We start from the raw sequence: 23666 nt of genomic DNA, 5'->3' as shown, positions 1-23666 counted from the left end.
CTGCTCTAGTTCATGTGTTCACTTTTGAGAAACATGATACAAAGCAGCTTCAGAACAGTCTCACAGTCCAGTCTTTATTGTTATGGTCGGTCGTCCACATACATTATTTGCATTTCTGTTCTTTTGACCCACCGGTGATCAGGAAACCTGGGCAGCGCTCTGTGGATCAAAGAGTCCAACAAAGTTATAAAACATACAAAGTTTGCTGTTTGTGTTTGCCTACATAAATCTTCACTTAAATCGTTACCTTGGCAACCATCTGTGGCCTGGCGACTCCCAACAAATCACAAAGCTGATTCCTGTGGGTGCGTACTGTAGCAAGGTCACTCTCCCTGGAGGGGACACAGAGCACGACAGTGTGTCACATACATACCAAGAGCACTGCACAAAGAGAGCGTATTTAATAACTGAATCAAATGAGATCACTCACCAATTTGTATCACTTAGCAGGGTCGTGACATCATCCAACACTTCTGGATCGATGACATCATCGTAGTACAGCAGCATCTCGTACATCTGACTGGCTGTGGTCTTTCGGATCTATAGACGAAAGAAGGAACAACAACACAGAGTTACAGCCATACTAGAGGCTTTGTGAGAGTGCGCAGACAAACATGCTAACTTGAGCAATGCTCTCAATAACAATGCTAAGCTACTAATGTTTAGCTGCTTACATATTTAGCATGATTTCACCATTTTATTCGAGCATGTTAGCATGCTAACAATTGCTTATTAGCAGTAAACACAAAGATGAAGGTGCTAAATAAATATCCAAGCAAAGTTATTTTATTTTATCTCAAGATGAACATACATGACTAAAACAGATTTCATGTCATCACAGCCGAGCTTTTATAGGTCTGTGACGGATCAGTGAGTATTCCTCTCATTTATGCTTACCACAGGGAAGGAATGGCAAAGTAGCATCAGCAGCTGGGACAGAACTTTCTTCCTCACCTCACCCTGGAACTGGATCAGCCCACAAAAGCTAGGAAGCATCAAACAGCACAGTCAGCACAGATGGTGTTTTCTATCTCAGTCCCAGAATAAAATCAGTGAGATGAAGACTTACACAGATATACAGGCCTGCAGCTTGGAAATATCTTTGGCCTTTCGGGATTCTTTGCAAAGATTCAAAAGGTCCACGCAGAACGGATGACTTAGAAAACAGAGACGGAAAAACTTCAGCTTTCACAGGTTTCATCCTTTGTTGTTACAGCTTTATTTAAAACAAAAAACAACACTCACTTCTCTTGTGCGGTGAAGATTTCAAAGCAGCTGTTAGCAAGCATCTGACTGAGCATCTTAAGAAGAGGAACAGACACTCTGGAAAAAGGACAAGAAAAACCACAAATGAACAAGAACATTTTGTATATATAAACACAAAAGTTAAATAAAGCAACATTAGAACATAGTAAGAACTATAATCAAACATAAGCAAAGAATAACATAAAAGAAAGACAAAAGTACTGCACGTTAAAAAAGGAGAGGATATAGCCTCTCTGATGAAAACAGTGATTGAGACCACTTACTTAAGTACAGTAAGTGGCCATTTTCTCATAGACTCGTACTATGTATCTGATTTATTTTGCAACAACTGAAGTCATCCCCTGCCATTAGAAAGAATTAAGTGTAAGACATTTGCTTCACTTTTTAGATGTGCAAGCTACCTCCACTCATTTTACACAGCCCATGCTTGCAAATCAAATCACCTAAGGCAACAAACAAAAGTTATGAGTTTGACTTTAATTGGATGAGCCTGACAAATCATACCAAAGTCTGACATTGAAACTAGAGATAGACCGATATGGTTTTTTCAGGGCCGATACCGATACCGATTATTAGTAGTCAAGGAGGCCGATAACCGATATTTGGAGCCGATATTCATTTGCAGTAAAAGTGAAAATATTGGCGTCAAAATTTTGAATAATACAAACTCCAACACTTAACTTTGTTTAAATGCCTTTAAGCATATGTTTATTAAACAAACAAACAAAAAGCGCAGGGAGTTCCCAGGGTCAGCAGCATCTCTTATAAAGTTAACTGAAAATTTAAATAAATAAATAAATAACTTCCTGAAGTTTTATTAAGTAAATAAAACAAAGTTAAATCAAATTTGCAAAGAAATTAACTTTTTCTCCTCTCCGCCGTGTGTGTGAGCACTCTGCATGCACAGCTTTCGCTGCTGATTGGCTGTTACCCGTGCCATGGCTCTGCGTGTAACCAATCAGTGCTGTGGGTGGGACAATGGTGGAGACAGAGTAGTGACTGCAGACAGAGAGGTGCGGCTGCATCAGAGCCAAAATAACCCAGTTTTAAATTGATCTCTTATCAGCCGTCGGATAAAAAAAAAAAAAAAAAGGCAGATGCCGATATGCGTCAAAATGCCGAATATCGGCGCCGATAATCGGTCTATCCCTAATTGAAACACTATATTAATAAATCTAGCCATGTCAAAGGTGTGCATGTTATTTTGAGTCCACCTGTCATTGCGAAGATTGTCTCTGTAGACGCTCAGCAACGCATCACAAAACTGTGCAAGAGCGGCACTGTCGCGCTGGATCCCTCTCAGATAGTCAAACAACCACTGGGAAGAAAAGTGCACCTGAAAGAGAGCAGCAGAGGCGAGCAGTTAATGTGGAGCAGCAGCTGCCTGGACAATAGAGGGGTGGACGAAAATACACATGGACTCCCACTCACTGTGGTGAGGCAAGTTATCACTGTTTTCTTAGCACTTTCTTTGGGAACAAAATGTGAGGATGATAGATACTATAACAATACTGCTGTAAACACATGGTACCTACAAACACATGCAAAGGTAAGCCTTTTTGAATATAAGTAAAAGATAAAAAAAACAACTTGACTTGTTTTACTGTTCTAACAGCATACTGGGTGATAACAAGAGAATTGGTGGGGTAGGTGGGCTGGAAGAGAAACTGTTTAATTGAATACATCATCTGACTGCAGGAAAGGCCTTGCAACTTGCAACATAGCAGCACAATGTGATATAGAAAAACAGTTAAATGGAAGCATTGTGTTTGGTTTCCTAATCCACATGTGAATACAAAACAGTTTGTGTTTTGATAAGTGTGTGTTTCTGATTAAACTGCCAAGAGTTATACACTTGAGAAACACAGTTACTTTTCACAGTTTTAAGACTCGGGCAGTTTCTGCTGTTCAGCTTTGGTCTCTCTACAATGCTGCTGGCCTTCAAGGCAGCTCCTGGAAAGTTAGGGGATGCTTCATCGCTCTTTGGCCTGTGTGAATATGTGCCTGTGGTGTGAGAATGGTAATCTTGGCCCACGTATCGATGCAGCATTGGCTCAGTTTCCTGCATTCAACCCTGTACAAACATATCAGTCCATCACGTCTCTGAGGCTGGAAGAGCAGGAGGTAAAAGCAAAACGAGAGCCAGATCCTCTCTAAGGGAATATGTTTACAGCCTCGATTGGCAGATTAGTTCAACTTTAGTGATTTCACTGCTGTCTCAGGGCTTAAACTTATTTTTCTTTTATTATATCCACAAACAGAGAATGTTAAAAATAAATCATAAATCTTTGTAGGCAGGAATTTTTTTTTGAATCATTGGTTATATCAGGTCATGCTGGAGGAGGAGGGAGAACTTAATCAACCCAGTTTGGGGTCTCAGATGAGCCTCGCGAGTGATGTGCAAAGGGACAGGAGGGGAACATAGCAGACACGGCATAAAAGTGTTATATGGCACTGGATTGCAAACTGTCAACTGATGGAAAAATTAATTTGCCAGTACCACGAGGGACCCGTCAGATCAATTTTTTCTGGATACGTGTAGATCAATGCTTCAAGCTCAGGGGGTCGCAGCAGGGAGAGGGCGGAGATAAAAACACAGCCTGATACCTGTCATTTAAGAATTCATAGAAAGTCAGGCCTCCTGGAGACAATAAGGGACTGTACGTCAGAGTACATAAGACACATGGCGCCCCCTGTTGGCCTTAATTTCTCCTGAATAATAACAACCAAGGGCTGACTTTGTCATTACTGGCAGCAGGATTTACCACCATCCATCTATTAAGTGTCTCTATTATATGTTATTTCAGGAGTTCTGTATTTTTATACCAACAGTAAAAGGCTGAAACAACATAGTTAAGGGCAATTAAATGCTAAAATCTACTTTATTTCCAAATAATCTTTATACATGCTTTATCCAATCATTTTCTCTATATATATCATTATGTGAGGATCTTGTTTTTGGCCTTATAGACCTCTACTAAAACACTATTGGAATGGAAAACGTGTGTTCCCCTGTGTTATTATGAGATTATTTTACTTTCTTTATTTAAGCCTGGATTTTGTAATGCTTTCCCTCAAATCTCTACCCTCACACTTGAGCATAGATTTGCTGTGTGCTTGACATTCGGTAACTTCAGCCCTTCTTCTCACACCCAGGCTTCTTCCGTGCGCGCAAGAAACAACTGCTATACTCTGCAAAAGCTTGATTCAAACTCATCAGAGCATTCAGTGACACTTGTGCCTTGTGTGTTAGTATCTGTGCATTTGGGTCCCCGTCTTTACACTACTGATTTGATTTGACAATGCTCTACTCCTCCCATCACACTTGACTTACTGTGGACTCCGTGATCCCTCCTACAGACACAGTGAGGCCCAGCAGGGTGTGGTGCTGATACTGAGGCAGTCTCAGCAGCTGCGTGATATACTTGAAAGCTTGGGATGGAGCATTCCAGTTCAGACTGGTTAAGGTGTCACTGAAAGAAATGAAATGCAGCAATAAATAACAAAAGTGCTCTCACTTACAATAATTACTCATCAAACTTTCATAATATATGTGCACATCAAAGCTACAAGTTGAGGACAGAGGTTACTCACACAGGAAAAATGCTCAGCAGCTCCTCTCTGTGGGGGATGTGCGGTACTGCAGGGTCTGTGCTGTGAAGGAGGCGGAGGAAGATGTTGCCAGCGTGGGCTCTGTAGCGATCAATCTTCTCAGCTGCCTGCTGGGCCAGGCAGCACATTGTACACTTCATCCTAACATAAAGAAGAAAAGAAGATAAGTCAGAAATCCATGCAGGATATCGGTAAAGCCCCTTTCACATATGCACTACCTGCAAACCCCCTAGTAAACAGTCTGTATAATGTCTGATTGAACAGATGTGTGAAAAAGCAGGTACTTGTCGGCATCATTCACAGCGAGCTATTATGCATATTGATGACAACATTGACATTGCATGGAGTGCAGCTGCTTCGTACTCTATCCTGCATGCCTGTATATTGCCTTTCACTCTTCCATTGATATCGTGGACACGCAGGCTTGGGGAGTAATGGAATACAAGTAAAGGTGTTACGTAATTAGGATACAAAAAAAGGGCAACAGTATTTTATTACAGTTACAGAAAAAAAAAAATTAGTAAAGTAAAGTATTAAAAATGGGGATTACTAGCAGGATTACAATTTTAAAACACATTTTAAATTGAAGATGATAAAATACCGAAGATGTTCTATAACATCTGGTGTCTCATTTCTAAACCGTCCGTCTGACTGTCTCTCTCTGATAATACCATGCACCTGCGAGCACACGTTATGACACTAAACGACACATGCTTTCACTTGGTGGAAATGGCAGCAACATCGCAGTACAGTGCAAGTTATGCCTTCCGGCTGTGAAGACGCTGTCATTATCCAAGGGCTCGACATTTAATTTAAAGGAACATTTACAGGTCAGACCAACGTCTTCTACTACTACTGAAAAATAGTTTGTGACTCTGGTGATGGCCGCGGCCGGGACGGTGTGGGTAAAAATACAAGCTCCGGACTGGAAGAAGTTTATGTTTACTTGAAGTTTGGGTGTGATGTTGTGTGAATAGCAACTTAACAAAGAACATTTAAATGCACATAATTACCACTATTAATTTAAATGGGCATTCGCATGTTATAAAAGTATTGAAATTTCTTTTCTCTTGTCTTAATTTGCAGATTTTGTATAGAAGTAATTCAAAAGTAACTGAAAGTAATCAGTTGGATTAGGTTACTGATTATATTTTTTAACAGGTTATTACTAACTGTATCGGAATACATTTTTAAAGTAACCCTCCCAACCCTGTGGATACGTCCGAAAAACATTGAACAATAAAAAAACAGTTATGATAATTGATGCATGCCCTGCCCAGGAGCCGCCCTTTCTACGCCAAACAAGTATTTTTAGTGCCTGACTCAGACAATAACCCGCTGAGTGCTACATTTTGAAAAGGCAAGTCCAGACAAAGTCCAGACCTGATACTCTCTGGGCATCGTCCGAAGTTCATATGTAAAAATGGCCAAAGGCTGAGCCCAGCCACCCAGCGAGGAAACTCATGTTATCTGTGATACAATTCTTTCGGTCATCAACCAAAGATCCTGACGATTGGCTATTGCTGGAATCAACAGGTGGGATTAAAGCTTTGCCCTTTTTAACCAATAACTGGTCGGTAATTGAATGTTGTGTCATTTTTTCTATGCTGCACCTCTAATATCATTAACAGACCTTGAAAATCCAAGTTGGATTAACCTAGGCTGAGGTATTCTGGCCACACCTTGAGACACCAAAGACAACAAAGGAAACGAGCAAACAACAAGCCTCAAACCTTCTATGGTCACCTGCTGATGACATGAGACACAGTTTGGAGTTTTTTGACCTATTGGGCAAAGTTGATAGTTGGTGTCATCACAGTTTTAGTTTGCTACTCACAGGTCAGGTGGAAGGATCTCTGGAGCACTGCCGGCCACCAGCAAAGTCACTTCCATGAGACTGGTCATTGCTGCCTCTCTCACCCTGGACACATGAAAGAAAGAGTCAAGGCTTCAAATGAAAAGAATCTGCCACACTCACATCCACCTATGTAATCATGATCTGAACAATCTATTAAAGCAGCACAGTTCATAAAACAATCTCTGAAAACATACTTGAAAAATGAGAAAAGGGTGCAAATACAATGAGCTGGCACAAGAGCACACGCCACTATCTAGGGAGATTGTATTGACGTGCCACTGGATTTAACAGTTTTATAGTCAAATAACCACCATGGCTGCAGGGCACAAGTTGTTTATTTGAAATGTTAATGATGCTATTCATTTGAAAGTCAAACCCAGAAACAGGACACATGCTTCAAGTGGAACTGTGGATTACTGGCCTATTGGCAGACATTTAAGGCAAGTTAAATGAAAGAACATTTGTGTCATAATGAATAAAAAGAAACAATTTTGTCCCTGTGTGGGCTTGAAAACCGAAGTGTGTTGCAATAAGGAAAATTACAAGAGGAGAGATAGGGATCTGATTTAATAGAAAGACAAGGCAAAGGAAAAGATTACAAAGCAGTTTGAAAGAAGCAGCCCATTCCATGTCGCGAAGTGACAAGCCAGGTGACATTCCTGGCGGTAAGCATGGCCTTGGGCTACTAGTGACACAAGCAAACAAAGGGACAGAAAAACACTAGAGGCCTCAGGCAACAGAGCATTCCTAATCCCTGAGGCAAAATAAAAGCGTGTATTTTAGTTATATAGTTAAAACCAAGTGTTTGTGCGTGTGTTTTTAAAAGAAGGTGGACTCACCAGGCCCCTACGTCCCCTCTGCTGTCTGTCGTGTAGTCATTCATGCTGTCGAGCAGAGTGCCGTACACCTCTGCCACATTCTCCGAGCACAGAGCAGAGTCTGGGGAGCCGTGGGCGCTGACACCGGCCTCCACACACACTCTAAAGGAGGAAGAAAAAGAAATGTATGTTATAATACGCAAAGGGCCACCAGGATCTAATGATGAAGATTTTTGGAGGAAATATGCAAAAAAAAAGGTTGTACGAAAAATGTCTGGACATGTCCTTCAGGTCCTGCAGGTATAGTCAGCCAAGTGTTTATTTGAGCATTACTTCCTACACAACAATGCATAGCTAGCTTAGTTAGCAGGCAGAACAAGGAACAGAGAACAGACCAAGGGCGCATTGCGACACAAGTCAGAACCATAACAACTACATAAAATGAATTTTGTAACTGGAAACTCACTGAGCAATGGCTTTGACTGCATCTCTCCTCGCCTCTGTAAAGTTTCCCTCCTTCTGGCTGACACTGCACATCTGCTGAAGGCCTCCAAGAATCTATAACAGCAACACAGGCACACACACACAAAAGACAAACCACTTCATAAATACTGAGGTACTGAGATGTAAAATGGCTAGAAAATCTGTACGGCTTTCAAACACACCTGCTTCATTTTGCTGTGGATCATAAATCTTGGGAGACAGCCGAGTGCGAGGGCAGATCCACAACGAGTGAGAATCTGACCATTCTTCAGCCCTTCAATGTACTGAGATACCAGCACATCTACACAGATGGACACAAACACACAGTCACACCAAGGCTGAGATTACTTTCAAATTCAGATATGCAGTGAAACTAGTGGCAGTGGTGAATAAAATTCAACGCACCCTGCATTTGTGGGTCAGCCTGGCCAGGCTCGGCCTGGTAGTACTCCTCACACAAGGCAGACAAGGCGGATACCACTGCGACCTGCAGACGAATAAAGAGAAGAAAACAATATATTTTTTTAGAATAAAGGGAAGGATTATATAAACAAATACTGGCTGTCTTTAACGCCACAGTTTTGAAAAGTAACAAATGAATAATGTGTGCTAATTCTGTTACATCTGCATGGATATGTAACATTTAAGTAGCATTTAATTAGCAGGTAAAAGGAAAATAAGCAATGATTCGAATTAAGCTTACCATAATGGCATCCTTTGCGCCACTAGAAATAAAATGAAGATTCTTTATGGTGTCGTCAATAAGAAACTGCCAGCCAGCTGAAACAAAGTGTCACAACATTAGAGACTTCTGCTTTGGATATTGAATGAATAATAAACATTAAAAAGATAATAGCAACAGTTTAAAAGAAATAACTTACTGATCACAGGATCGCTCTTAAAGGGCATTTTGGACAGGGACAGCTTTTCTATAAGACTGAACACTGTGGAAAGATTAAAACATTCATAGAACTGCTGTTAAAGTCTTCCAACAGCTCATGGCAATCATTGTGAAAGCTTATTTTCTTTTGGACTTACTTGCTGGCCTCATGAGCTCTCCACCAAAGCCCCTAAATAAAAACACAATTCTAATCAGAGCCAAAACAATATTAAAAATGTTTTACCACATTGATGAGAAAATAAATATCCGCCTACCTGTACTGTTTCCTGTCATGCAGCTGAAAGTAATTCAACATTTGAACATTAGCAAGAGAGACCACTGCGACCACAGTTTATTAAAAAATCTTTGTTGACTACTTGAGGTGCACCTACCATCTGGTGAATGTTTTTAAAGGCATCCAGACATTCTGAAGAAATTATGTCCACCACATCCCTGTAGGGAAAATACAGAGACAACAGGTGAGACTCATTCATGCTCAAAGTAATAAGATAACCTGAGAGTGCACACAAAAGGTTCCAAAAGCAGTTTGCTGTTTAGTAGATTAGAAAAAGTTTTGTTCTTGGATTGTGCACCAATTGCACTGATATGAGTCTGCAAAGGTACTCAGAAAGCTGCTTTCTGGTTTCCGTTTGTACTACGCTTGTAGTCCGAGTGATATTGACCAATCATGTATCAGCAGGCTGTGCAGCGTATGCAGGACAAACAGTCCGTGTGAGCAGGTGGGACGTAATGCGCCGTAATGACATCCCGGCTCCCATTAGCAGTCATCTGACACTGATTTAGTTTCCTAAAGGACAGACCTGACAGAGCTTCATTTTGACTTTTTACAAATCTGCATCATGATGTTGACATTTCAGCAAAGGTGAGACGTGTTAATTAAAGTAAATCACAAAAAACAATGTGGCATGCGGAAAAGGAAGTCTTGACTGGAAGTCCTTCATTGCCTTCAACGCCTTGATGATACCATTTCAGACTCAACATAAGCATTGTTTTCTGCATTATATGTTCTGTAAAAGAAGTTTTCATACAGGTGCAAATCAGAAATTCAAACTTCTTTGATTTTAAGGTTATTTTATTAGTTTTTAAATGTCTTAATGGTCTTGCGCCATCTTATCTATCTGAACTGCTTATCATATCATATCTTATCATATCATATCAACCCTCGCGGACCCTGAGGTCCTCCGGCACCGGCCTTTTAGTCATTCCGAAAGTTAAAACAAAAACCCATGGTGAGGCAGCATTCAGTTACTGTGGCCCACGCTTGTGGAACAGCCTGCCGGAGAGCGTCAGGACCGCAGAGACTGTTGATATTTTTAAAAAGAAGCTCAAGACTCTTTATTGATTTATTCTTAATTCTTTTTGCACTTTATTATTATTAAATCTTCTAAGCCTTAGTTTTTATTTAATTATTTATTTATTCTTAAATCTTTCTTTCTCAAAGTTTAATGCATTTTATTTATTTCTATTTTTGTTTTTTTATTTTTTACATTTATCTCAGCCTATCTTATTGTCTTTTACTTTTTAGCTCCAGTGTTTCCTCATGGGAGCCCTCCACACTGGGAGTTGTGTCTGGTCTGCCCGCGGGGACGTCGTCCTGGAGATCCCTCAGGCCCGGAGGACCGTGGGGCTCTGCACCTTGTGCGGAGTCTATCCCGGTCTTTCCGGGTAGGGGTGGTCTCTGTGGGTGGCACTCCCTGCGGGCGTAGACTGTGACCCCTCCCGGTGCGGATGGCTCCCATAGGTAGCATTATCCTCACATGTTCCTCAGTGTCCTGCCACGTCTCTTTACCATGTTTTATCCTGAGTGCGTGCGTGTGTGAGTGTGTGTATGTGTGTGAGTGTGTATGTGCACACGTGTACATGTGTGTCTGTTTGTATCTGTGTGTGATAAAGTGTATGTGTGCCTCTGCAGGTGGGTCGGGAGGGGTAGGTTTCCAGTATTTGTATTATTGTGATATGTTTTTAATTCTATGTTTTTGATTTTTCTGTGAAACACTTTGTGTTGCATTCTTTTTGCATGAAAGGTGCTATATAAATAAAGTTTGATTTGATTTGATTTATATTAGCACTAATAGGTAGAAGGAAGAATTATCCAGATTGACTGTGTACTTAAGAGTATACCTGTTGGTCTGAAGGCCCAGTTTATACAGAGCGTGCATAATCTCTGCACATGCCAGGATGGCTCCATGCCGACCATGGAGGTCAATGCCCACTGCCATGGGCAACAGCTGTGGCAACACTGAAATCAACAAGGAAGGAGGAGCATGGCATATCAAGTCATGATCGATAATTACAGGCTTGTCTCCCTCACAATAATACTTTCCTCATGAGCCCTTTACTTTCTCCACTGCCCGAGGAACAGGTAAGGTGACATTGTTTACCTGTTGTTGCCATGTAATCAGGTGCTTGAGGCGTCAGGTTGTGGAGTGCTTTGGAGGAGAGCTCTCGAATCGCACTGCATAAAACACATATGAAAAATAATATAGAAATGTAAAAAAAGGAATATTTGGTGACATTTATAAGGACTGAAAAATATATAAGAACTTACGCATCCCAGTGGTTGATCTTCATGGTAATCAGATGATCTATCATGGCCTTGGTGTACTCTGGGAAACTGGCTACATAGACACTTTAAGAAGAAAAAAGAAAGTTTTGCTGAATAGCTGCAAACAGAAAATGAATCAGCTTCAGGCAGGACTTTATAACCATTAAAAAAGTGGGGGACGAATGTATTTCAATTCAGTTTCTACATCTTTATACAGTTTTCCTTGTTTAGTGCAGCTCTACAGCCAGTCATACCCTGAGGCTAGCATCTTTCTCTCTTATTTACTGCAGGAATATTTGCTCTGCTGGTGGTGACAAGATTCTGCCATAGGTGACACTTCCTGAGTTGCAAGTACTTTTAATGCACGCATTATTTACATGCTACATGTGCATGTAGGAAATAGGAAGAAGTTCCTTTCCTAACTCTTCACAAACTAACCTGGTTAATGTTATATTAATCAATCTGCAGACTACACTGCTTTGAGGTGAGGATTTTTTTCTCATTTGGTGCGACATAGAAGGGCAAAAAAATCTCTGCACTCTGAGACCAATTCCTACACACTAACCAAAATTGACACTAAAACTAAAGACTGGAAACTGTACTGTGTCACTGTCACCCCACTGTGTTTTTTTAGGCTGCTATAACAAGTAACTTTGTGGGTAAAGAGAGGGCTGTAAAGGCTGTTAAAAATGCATACGTAGAGTACACTGTTTCTTACCTAATGTTCAGATAGCACTTGTTGAGATTCCCCACAGCATAGTAGTCTGCTGCAGTTAAGATGTCAATACCATGAGGAAACGTCCCCTGTTAAGACACAAGCAAGCAACAAACATCTGTGGCATTTTCATTGCATTGTCGGCGGCTTTCTCTGCTAAAAAAGCTTTCGCTAAAAAGGCAAGTTCGTGCAAGACTCGGATATTTGGCAACACATAAACTTCAAATCACAGTAATTCTGTAGTCAAGTAGTCAATACTGCGGTCACAAACCTGTCTTCCGACATTCTCCTGGAAGGCAGCCTGGGACAAAAGAGACATAAGAATTAACTTCTGTCAAGTGACTGTACAACTTTAGCAAAGCATTTGTAGCATGGCGACTAGTAGACTTACAGAGGCAGCCCTTCTGCAGTTGACATTACGGTCAAAGATAGTTGCGATCAGCAAAGTGCTGTAGAGGGAAAAACAAAGTATGATTAGACAGCATAAAATACCCGATAATAGAATTAAAGTAATAATCTTGAAGATTTTCATGTAAATAAATGTCTGTTAAGTCACTATCTATCGCCGAGGTAACACAATGGTGATTTTTGCAGTACATAGTGTTATTATGGACTGGGGGGACATATGAGCAAAAAATCACAAGCGGGTCCCAGTTAGTGACGCGTTTTCCATCAGCCAGCAGTGGTTGGTCTGCCAGAGAGGGTAGGCGGAGCTAAGCGGATGCATTTCCGGTTTCTTTAAGTGTTGCGAGTAAACAGTAATCTACTACAGCTGAACAAACAAGATCGCTGACTACAGATACAACTTCATAAATAAGTGAAAATCCAAAGTAAAAGAAACAAATTGGACGCTCAGATGAAGCAAACAGTCTAAAAAGGAAAGCGACCATCAGCAAGGAAAATCAAGAGACAATGGAGCCAACCGAAGTGTCCTCTCACAATTACCGTATATCGCCTTTAGGTGGCGCCAAAGAGAACGAAACTAAAATATTCGAGATTGAAGTATTCCAAACTGTCCAATAAAAGTAAAGTCTTTGCTGACAATTGAATGTGAGTGCAATTAAATGTAGAAAAAAGGAAAAGCCTGCATGTGTTGGCACTGTTGTTACCTACATAATATCGATTTGCAGCGAGACTCAAGTTTTTCTGGATTTCTGGACCTCATTTTCCCTTCACTGTCTCCCTGACGCTTGCCGGCAGACACAGGAAACTGCTAACATTAGCATAGCTTGCTTTGGCTTGCAGGTAAACATGACTAAAATCCTGCCTCTGATCCAAGATGACCTTTGTTGCTTATTTGCAACATTTCCCTTCTTGAGAAATCAATTCTGTATACCCGTATCCTGTATCAACATCTTGATCATTTGTTATGAGTAATTACTCCAATTAAAGTAATGTCAATGTCTTGATTACATCATCATGACAAAACGGATTTCATTTGAGCTGCATGGGTTCCTGGCACAGTAAAATGCAAGCAGCCACAATATGATTAACTATGACTCCCAGTCAGTACTGGAAGTGTGTCTGATTCTCTTTTGACCTCAACATCCCTCCACTCAGCACTGCCTCTACAAGCCTCAGGGAGGGAGGGGTGTGTGAATGTCGGTTGTTTAAGGGGGGCATCTTGCTTATACATCATAGTGACAGCCTGGGACCAACTGCTGTTGGCCTTGTTTGCTCTCCTCTCATGTTCCCTGCCTCCAAACAGCAAAATCTAGCTCCGGAGCTTTATTAACAGCCCCAGCTTGGCTTCACCAACTGCCCTTGCCCTGAAGGCTTGGAAACAAAAACAGTCCTGGTTGCACTTAAGATAATGCCCTAGAGCATATTCTGCATTATACCAGTGGCTGCTGCAATTAGAAAACATACAGTGTAACTGTGACTTCAGTTGAGTATGTGAGTGCCCCCAAGACACTTAGTCCCACATTAAGAAAAGTGAGTTTTCTGTAAATGTCATCAGGCTGTGATGAACAGAACAGGAATCAGCTTGTCTGAGCACTGCTGCCAAACGGCGACCGAAACCTACAGCAACAGGCGAAACCTGGCAATCCTGTAGGCTAGGGAAAGGGAGGGTGTTGTCGCGACTGCTGATGCTAACGGTAGTCGCAGGAGAACAAACTGACACTGCAGAGCTGGTCTGCACAGTCAGAGGCCGCAGGTCCGTACACGCACAACGAGAGAGAAGAGATCAAACCGTTACTATTGACAAAGACTGAACAAACGTCATTGGACGATTTTGCATCCTGGTTTCTCTGCAGTGAAATGTTTTTAAATGTTACTCATTACATTTTATGGCTGGCTGTAAAACTGACTAAAACGTTTTATAAATCCATAACAAATAAAAAAAAACAAGTAATCTTTTGTGGACATTTGATTAATATAAATCATCAGCCCCCTGCAGACATGCGCCCCTTTACAAAAATCTGATGGCAATTTAACATGTCACTCTTGTGTTGGAATATAAAGGAAGAGTAAAACCACAGTAATAACAGTCTCTATAATTTGATTTTATTGGATATGTTTTTTCCAGTAAGCTGGGTAGACTAATAAATAGTTTTACGAGGATTCTACAGTTCCAATTTTAAGTCCTGTGATTTAAGGCTTGTGTACTGTTGAAGAGAATAGTTTGTTCTATAATAACCGTACATTTTGAAACAATACAAAACTCTCTCTCTCTGACAAGAATCACACAGGCATGCAGCTCTTTCCCTCTTCCTGTAGAAGATTGTCATGTCTAAACAAAGCCATGAGGAAATTTCATGTAAAAGTCAACCATGTCTGCAGTGAAACCAGCAATATAACGTATTTTACTGCCTATTTTATATAATGTATTTTATTCTTAAGTCCCCCTCCAGTGAAAATCAAGTGCTGAACCTTGTAAACATCTCCATGTGGTGTTCTTCATGTGCTACAAGACATATCAGGGACAACATAAGGAGTCATCTCCATGGCTGGGCCTGTCTGCTTTTAAACTGCAGTGTACCAAGGACAGGCTGAACAACACTTTTTCAGATTGGCAGGTTTAAGACATCAAAAACCTAAGGAGCCAATCCCGTTAATGGACGGGGTGACGCTATGCATATCATCATGTGCAACCTATGGCAACCACTTCCGCTATGTGCAAGCCAGCTGTAACCGCCATCGTAACTTTTGCAAACTCACTACTGACTACTAACGTTAACATTACTACTAATTACTACATTTCAAGCTAGCTAAGTTTCAACAAGTTGCCACTAACTGAGACGTGTTGTTTTCAAAACGGAGGGGGTGTTTGGAAATTTGCATATAGGCAGGGGAATTTTTAATGAGGGACAAGGAGGAGATGCCTTGGGAGGATTTTCACAAGGTAATTCAACATTTAAAACAAGACTGGAGCTGGTCTTTACTATATGAATCTGTTTTTTTAAACAATTTCTGTAAATGTCATCCCCCCCAGGGATTCCATAACCTTTAAGACACAGATCTTCATACAAATCTCCTACCGCTGCTACTAACTTTAGGATGCAAGTGCTTTAGGTGCAACAGTAAATAAGCTATGAAGTTGTCCCTACACTGTCATCCCATGTGGATCATAGATACACTTCCTGGTGGTTATAATGCCATTTAACTGCACATAAATCTGAAATGTCCTCAAGTGATAAGTGATTGAAACTGCACTTAGGAGCAAGAGCAGAAAGAAAATTGTGATATGGGAGTCTATAAAATGATACATTTGAAGGTACACAAGGACAGCAACAGAGCTGTCATTGGCTGAGCCACAATAAGGTCAACAGCATGTAGTGCTTGACAGCAGTAATTGTTTCATAGAGGGAAAAACCATCATCAAGGAAACACATATCCAAGACATGATTGTCATAATACCTTTCACGTCAGACAACATGTGAAGACTGCCTTGTGCTACCATAATCTTGAAATGACATCGTCTACTTATCTGACCTATAATACTGCAGCCTGCTTCAAAATATAGGCTCATACACAACAAGTGTATCAGCTGGTTATGTGGGGACATGCAAGATTGATGTGAGACGGTAAATATGTGCTTAGAGGCAAACCGCACAGCGTCTATGCAAATAAGGATAAGAATCAAATTCACAATAGGCTGCTTTTATCTCAATTGCTGCTATTAGGTTTAAGATAGATAAGGATTACATGTATACTCACAGCATGAACGTATCTAGGGATGATATAACTGGCTGAATGTGGGCATACCACGGCTATGTAGCAGAAATAGTGCTGGTGTAAATGCAAAGAGATGGTTATGGGCTGCAACTTTAGCTCATTTTTGTCAGGTAAAATAATTCATTATTTTGTTATGGTTGGGAATTTTGGCAAACCTGTAATGTTGAGTTAATGTAATACCATATACATGAGGAGAAAATGTTGAGTACCCAGCAGCAAGAGCTGAACTTGTCAAATAAGATTCATTCTCATGTCATTAAAACTCAACAGATGAAGCTGTATTCTTGGTGTGACCTGGTGTGAATGCCAATGTTTTATTGCAAAGGAAGGAGGAGGACAGTTACCTTGCAATCTCAGTGACAAAAGGCTCAAGCTCTTTGGGTTCATAGGCCCGGGCGAAAGACCAGCACACATAGCAGGCGGCGTCACGCACGTTGGATCCGACGCTGCATGCTCCCCTCTTTTCCTCATACGTCAGGGATTTGATGATGAGTGGCACAACTGGAAGCAAAGGATTGAAATGAGTGTCAACAAATGTCAACACATGTTACATATTAGGTGCAGTCTCTGTAGGGAGAGTTCATATGTCATATTTTGGGTGTTAGATTCACAGCCAACAGTTCAGACTAAAACAAGGCACGACCACTTTAATTAAAGATTAATACTGTATGTTTATTTTATAATAATGTAGAATCCTTTGTTTCTTTTTAATGAAAATTGTCCAATATATGTCCCTAATATTGTACCATATCGTATTCCTTAGACCTCATACCATACTGTATTATCTCATCCTGCTAAAATGTTGCAGCCATTACCCATACCATGTCACTCTTATCCCATAACGGTCCCTTTATCTTGTCACCTACTCCTACTTGTATAACGGCTGTATTTATTTATTTTATCTATTCTTATCATACTGTATTTACTTACTTGCTATTTTGTCTTAGTGCTGCTGCTTATCTTATCTTATACTGAGCCTGCAAACCGTGGTACGCATGTGAGGTTGTATTAACATACCAGTTTTGGTAGCAGTTTTGCAGCACATTAAGAGAAAAAGCTGAAAAGTGCAATAAATTGTTTAGTTTGGTCCTCCATAAATTTCCAAATAATTTAATAAAAGCAACAGAAGGTCAAATTAATAGAGTAAAATGGCAGATTTCACAGAATATACAAGAAAGATACAGCACGACATGACTGATTGACAATTTTCAAGGCATGCCTGCCCACCTCAAAGGTTTTCCATTGTGAGCATATTTGGTACATGCATGGTTTATCAGAATACAAAGCACAGCAAGAATAGCATGCTTTTAATTTACGAGGTAAGTGGTGAGGAGAGTAAAGGTTTGTATGTATAAGAATGTATTCCTTGAACACAGCTCCCACAACAAGCGAGACAACAAGTATATTATGCCGATCTTTCCAGCTTGCTACTAAACTTTAGTTGAAACTTGACACATACATGTTAAATCCAAATGTTAATAGGAGTCTCTTTATGAAGAGGGCCGTGTGGTCAATTCCACAAAAGTCAGAAACAGAGGGCAAAAGAGGAAGAAGCAGTGAGAGCCCCCACCCCACCTCATCATGTAAATCATCGCTTGAGGCCTGACTAATATCAGGTACATCGATGTTGCCTGAGGGCCCTGCTGTTTGGGCTGAAGCCCCACCCACTAGTGAGACAACACCTCAGAGAGAGGAACTCACCACACAACTAACCCACTACAGCACACAAATGCAACATCACACACATTAACTAACACACTCTGAACTTTTAGCACGTACTGGAGCAGACGTCCCGACCAAGATACTAAAGCTGGCTGTGGACGGTGGGGCGGCTCCGGAGAGGACACTGTTGCCACGGCGAGAAGAGGTAAGATCTTCTATTTTATCCTCCTTCATTAATAAGGAAGCAGCTTTAAGTTACATTTACTTATTTACTGCGAACTGTCAAAGCCTTTATGTGTATTTGAAAAGACAATATTGTGTGAAGCGTTAGTAATTGCTGTGTATTTAGGGTAGGTATACACTACGTATGCACCTGTTACCTATGGATTTCTATTATCCCCTTGCTTGCTCTGCCACAGTGATGCATGGGTAATGCTGAACGCCTGGCCTCTTCAGATGACCCTCTTAAAAAGTTATTATATGCAGTAAGACAACATCACCTTTTGGTTCAATTTTAAGACTTATTTATAAAATTATATAGATGGGTTTGTAATAAAAATAAAAAAAACAGGGCTCACAGAAATCAGATATATTTTTTATAAAATATTCAACATGTAAAAAACACAAGATTTGGCTGGATTATATTGAGTGAAGAGATGTTCTGCTCAAAAGGGAATTTTCTAATGAATTTGTGTCCTTAAGAAGTGTTAAGGAGTGGCTTTGCGTGCCACTACAGTTGCACAGAAACTTGAGTGACAACTTCTTGCGACAGTGCATGACAAGCAGGTTCCTCCACGCAGCGCCCAGCAGCACTTAACTCACAGCTTAAGGTGATGTTTCATTTCAAAGGAAAACCTGAAGTGTTTCAGATGCCAACTTCTTCACGGTTTCACCGAAAGGGCCAGTTTCATATATTATTACTCACACAAGCTGGAGTATCGCAGGAAAATTGTTCAAGATGCATTTGTCATACTTTATATGACCAGAGCTGGTGAGCTCAAGAAATAATCAAATGATGATGACTGGTAGCTGAGTACATCCCGCAGGTGTAGTCATGGGAAGCAGGTGGCTGGTGGTTCCCACGCCGACAGCATAGAGTTTAGTAAGGTTGAGAGAGAGTGAGAGAGCAAGTCTCTGCATGCCCTCCAGGTCTGTGTTAGTAAGTGCCGAGTCTGCCCGACACCTGCCGACCTGGTGCATTAGTACTTCTCTTACTTTATAGGACAGATGAGTGGAGTGATATCAGAACAGATAGACAGGTGAACAGGCAGGCCAAGCGGCCGCGTTTGAATGCAGCTGCACATCAACTAAAACCAATAAGACATGAGTGCACCTATGCAAACATGTGGGTTTTGCATACACTAGACAGGTTTTCATATGTAACTATTGCTCTGCTTGGTGTGCAGCCCAATTTGAAGTAACAGTTGGAGGAATACATTAGCCTGAGGGTGCGGTGTTTTGTGCGGCAAGAGATTTCTCTGCCTGTGCGGCTAAAGAAACACGGAGAGGAAAACCTTCAGATGCGAGCCACTCTCCACCTGAACCAGTCAAACAACTATCCTTGGCCTAATAGCTTGACAGTCAGCTCAGTGAGAACTGGTAGAAAAGCTGCAATGACTCAACCGTGTCTCTTATGCTTGGCTCTTGTTAGCTTCAGTGAAAAGTGTAAGCTCAAGGAAAATCTAAACCCCTTCTAATATCTCAATTATAATGTGTTTTTCTTTTAGGAAACGTGCGTTCAATTCAAGATGGAGACTGCTCAGGAACGCAAGCCAAAAAGGCCACACTACATTCCTCGACCACCAGGCAAGCCCTTCAAGTACCAGTGTTTCCAGTGTCCTTTCACCTGCAACGAAAAGTCCCATCTCTTCAACCACATGAAATACAACCTGTGTAAAAACTCCATCTCCCTGATGTCACAGAAAAGTGGGCAGACAGCCCGACAGGTCAAGGCTATAGCAAAGGGAGTCCCTGTAAAACCTAAGGATTGTCCAAGCCCCCCGCGAGCGGTTGAGAACAACAGCCCTGAGAAACAGGGAGCCAAGGAGAACAAAGCAGAGAGCGGAGACGACACAGAAGAAGTAGACGTTGGGCGTCACAGTCCGTTCAATAAGGACGGCCAGACTGTGACAAAATCAAATACACTCACAGAGAGAGAGAACAGGGAGAGCAAGGAGGGAAAGTCTCTGCCACGCCCGTCTGCCTTCTCCCCTGTCACACCCAAAAATGAAGCCGCAGAGGCCTTAAAGTCATCAGTGCAGCAGTCAGAGGATTCACAAGCTCCTGTTCCCACTTTTAACCACCCAGGCTTCCCATGGGGCACGATTTCATCATCCATTCCCTTAAAACCATTCCCCCCTCCAATTGTTCCAGAATACTCTCCTTATCTTCTGCCTGACCGGCCGCTGTATCCACCATACTACCTCACAGGAAACCACAACGTCAATGATGCAAACTCTTCCTCATTCCGTCCAGAGTTCTTGGATCCCCAGAGGCCCGTGCTACCACAACCCATTCCTCCACCTCACCTCTTTCCCCCATACCCATACAGATACTGCCACCCTCTTAATCCGGGCCCTCCTCTGCATTACACCCTGTACAGACCCCATGAGCTCTCCCTGCCAATTACAGGACCCAGATATCTTCCTTTGGACTTGTATGGCCCGACACTTGGGCCTAAGGATTACAACTTATACATGCATTCGCATCCCAGCCACAGCCTCAACACATCTACACAAGAAGAGAGCAACCATGGACAAAGTGGAGACAAGGAAACCAGGCTAAGTCCCAAAGAGGGCTGTTCAGCCTTGGGGTCCCCCGACAGACCAAGTCATGCACACGTAATCCAGAAAGACACAGAGGCTCCTCACTACACCAACATAGGTGTGTCACAGACAACCACCCAACTAGGACACACGGCTACAGCTGTGCAACCCACCGAAAGTGACGGAAGACGTGAGGAGTCTGCAGAAAGCTTGCTGCAGTTAGGAACTCTGCATGCGGATGGAGAGTAAGTATTTATTCAGAAATAAATATTTTGTAATAAGTATTTTACTGTATTTGCAATTATGGTACTCATTTCTTTCTCCTGTCTTTAACAGATCAGCTGAAAGCAGCAAACATTCCTCTACATCTGTTTCTGAGCGATGTCAAGGGCCTACATTAGAACAAGATGCTGAGACCAACAGAGAAGATCTGGCACCCCTCAACCTCTCGACGAGAGACCAGGAGAGAGTAAAAAGTCCTTCTGACCACAGATCGGGGTGCTCGGACACAGAGAAGTTAAAGATGGCGGAGTTGCCTCTGAACCTCAGTCTGCGAGCTCCTCACAACAGTCCTGCACACAGCTCTGCCTTGAGCACTTCAGAAGATCTTCCGGAGAGGCCAGGCGCCGAGTGGGAGGAAGAACCCTGCGACCAGAGGCAGACTGCAGCGCTGGCCCTCTGTCAGCTAGCCATCGCAAGCTCTGCTGCCTCTTCCTGTGACTTCAGCACTGCAGACGGGCTCTCAGAGGCGAAAAGGCACGACTCTCCAAAGAAGACCAAAAACAAAACCAGCACTAAAGCAGTGGGCATGAAAAGAGCAAACAGTGGCCAGGATGAAAGTAACTGCCATAAAACAAACAAGAAAGCAAAAGCCGCGGGGCGGGCTCTGAGGAGGCGGCCTCGATGCTGCTAACTCTGAACATTTAGAAACAAGGACAAGAATATCTCAAACCATTACTGCTGCAAGCCCGATGTAAGATGAACATTAATGTTAAAATTTTAATCAAGCACTAAAAAATATGATTATTCAAGCAGGAGACAATGATATGACTATATAATATGTTGTGTATAGCACTGCTGCAGAACTGCACACAGACTAGTTCTAACAGGTATGTGCGTCTTGTTCTCACACTTGATTAAAAAGGTGAAAGGCAACTTGTATTTGGGTTCTTAATATTTAAAGCTTGTAAGGTGGAAATTTTACAGCTGATGATGTGTTACTATAATGTTTATGTACATATGTTTAATAAATTAATTGTTTACAACTTCCAAATGTCTCATGATAACTATTTCCCATTGAGTATTTGTTGACACATACCATCTGTCAATCTGGAAGGCAGCAGCAGGCCTCTCCTCCCAAGTTCTGCCAGGGCCAGGCAGCCTCCGTGCCAAGCATTGTCTGTTTCCTGGAAGCTTGAAAATGAACACACACACACACCACACGGGCAAACATTATACATGTTAGTGGAATCTCTAAAAAACAAAGATGCATCTAAGAAATGATAAAAGGTAAAGCATGAGAGCCAAAATGCCCCCAGTATGAACCTACCTCAGGCAATCCAGCACTGATCCAACCACCTCATCTGCCAGCTCCTTGGGAAGCCTCCCAGTCACCCTCCCAATGCTGAAGGGTTAAATAAAACAGAGGAATATTGTAACACATAAACCCACATAAAGTAGGAACAAAGTTGTTTAGGTTGGCTACGTTACGTATGAATAAATTGTTACCCCTTTGCTGCCGACCAGCGCACAATTGTCTCCTTATCTTTCAATCCCACCAGAAGATGCTCTGTAAAACAACACAGACATTTGATTTCCGGAGCAAAGGTAATGCAATGAAAAAAAAAGTGTTTTGAAGCTGAAACTGACCAATTACAGTCTCCACTTCCTCAGGAATGTCATAGTCCTCCTCCTGCTCTTGCGTCTCTGCATCTGGAGTTACAGCAGCAGCGCCTGCAGCAGATTGGGACATGGCAAGATTTGCTGCGAGGGAGCGGCTGCCTCTCTGGTACCTGAAACACATGCAGAAACACTTTTTAGAGTATTCAGCTCTGTGCTCCCCTTTTATCCGGCAATGCCGCTTTGTCAACCTGGGTTGACACCCTAATCTCACTACCCCTTTCCGGCGCGATGCTATGCTCCGTCTGTAACTTCTGCGACTCCTTGTCATCTCAGCTACAAATTCCGCCCATCTTCGTCCAAGCAGCGCTTGAACATCGTTCCAAATTTGTCCGCGCCGAGTTTGATGCACAGACTGAATGAGTAATAGATACAATAATCCTTGAATGCATCACAACGTCACTATGATACATTAATAATTAACTTTAGTCTCGCTGAAACGAGCTAAAACAACAACCGTGGCGTGCGGTAATGATGTCGGAGAATTGAAATCCCGACCCGGCCAGACAGAGAGATTCTCACCCCCAGCATAACAGACAGGTGTAAGTATGTGGATTTTTTTTTAAAGGCTATGTATGAATAAATATACCTGTCACAGCACAGCTCGCTTGGAACGCTGAATGTCCAATTTACCATAACCTAATTACTTAATTTATTTTGCAAGGTGTAGGATCTTTTAAAAGGCACGTTTCTGTTTAAATCAATATATCTTTGCAAGTAAGTTTGTCTCTCATTGTATTGGTATGTCCTCTTGTGGACATATTGTGCAAAAATAGATATTTGAATAGTTGGCTTTTTTGAAGGAATTATCGAACGTCATTTTTACTAACCCTGTTTCGTGCGCGTTTGTGCTGTCAGATGGTGACACAGCAGAAAAGAGACTAAAAGCAGTATACTTCACTGGCAATGGGAAAAGAGACAATTGGCATCTATAAGCAGGTCTTCCCTGGTCTGAAAAACCAA

General features: G+C 41.8%; 2 protein-coding genes across 2 annotated transcripts in view; one reads left to right on the top strand and one right to left on the bottom strand.

Moving 5' to 3' along the window:
• Positions 1–235: 235 nt before the first annotated feature.
• tbcd (tubulin folding cofactor D) overlaps positions 236–23666 on the bottom strand; it is a 29143-nt gene continuing 5712 nt past the window's right edge. The window contains exons 10-38 of the mRNA XM_069674601.1: positions 22674–22816; positions 22533–22593; positions 22354–22428; positions 22123–22217; positions 16722–16878; positions 12590–12647; positions 12470–12499; positions 12202–12287; positions 11487–11567; positions 11320–11393; positions 11060–11177; positions 9310–9370; positions 9193–9215; positions 9076–9107; positions 8919–8981; positions 8741–8817; positions 8443–8524; positions 8220–8338; positions 8021–8112; positions 7576–7716; positions 6716–6799; positions 4861–5019; positions 4601–4739; positions 2481–2602; positions 1246–1323; positions 1070–1156; positions 898–985; positions 431–540; positions 236–332 (exon numbers count right to left, since the gene is read on the bottom strand). Of these exons, the coding sequence (XP_069530702.1) occupies positions 236–332; positions 431–540; positions 898–985; positions 1070–1156; positions 1246–1323; positions 2481–2602; positions 4601–4739; positions 4861–5019; positions 6716–6799; positions 7576–7716; positions 8021–8112; positions 8220–8338; positions 8443–8524; positions 8741–8817; positions 8919–8981; positions 9076–9107; positions 9193–9215; positions 9310–9370; positions 11060–11177; positions 11320–11393; positions 11487–11567; positions 12202–12287; positions 12470–12499; positions 12590–12647; positions 16722–16878; positions 22123–22217; positions 22354–22428; positions 22533–22593; positions 22674–22816 (2632 nt within the window). The remainder of the gene's footprint in view (positions 333–430; positions 541–897; positions 986–1069; positions 1157–1245; positions 1324–2480; positions 2603–4600; positions 4740–4860; positions 5020–6715; positions 6800–7575; positions 7717–8020; positions 8113–8219; positions 8339–8442; positions 8525–8740; positions 8818–8918; positions 8982–9075; positions 9108–9192; positions 9216–9309; positions 9371–11059; positions 11178–11319; positions 11394–11486; positions 11568–12201; positions 12288–12469; positions 12500–12589; positions 12648–16721; positions 16879–22122; positions 22218–22353; positions 22429–22532; positions 22594–22673; positions 22817–23666) is intronic.
• Positions 18103–22031, top strand: znf750 (zinc finger protein 750). The gene is made up of 3 exons (XM_069674564.1): positions 18103–18244; positions 19767–21049; positions 21141–22031. Exons 2-3 carry the CDS (start codon positions 19788–19790, stop codon positions 21715–21717), a joined length of 1839 nt encoding a protein of 612 aa, XP_069530665.1. The 5' UTR covers positions 18103–18244; positions 19767–19787; the 3' UTR covers positions 21718–22031.

Source organism: Semicossyphus pulcher, unplaced genomic scaffold (genome assembly GCF_022749685.1).
Source record: "Semicossyphus pulcher isolate SPU_LCO1_2020_fin unplaced genomic scaffold, fSemPul1.0.p SCAF_23, whole genome shotgun sequence".
Lineage (NCBI taxonomy): Eukaryota > Metazoa > Chordata > Actinopteri > Labriformes > Labridae > Semicossyphus > Semicossyphus pulcher.
This window is presented reverse-complemented; position numbering and strand designations above follow the sequence as displayed.

Bases quoted from the DNA above. Each gene is read 5' to 3' on its own strand.
- znf750 (XM_069674564.1), top strand. From the start codon at position 19,788: ATGGAGACTGCTCAGGAACGCAAGCCAAAAAGGCCACACTACATTCCT. The intron at 21,050-21,140 runs GTAAGTATTTAT...TGTCTTTAACAG, and splicing joins ACTCTGCATGCGGATGGAGA to ATCAGCTGAAAGCAGCAAAC.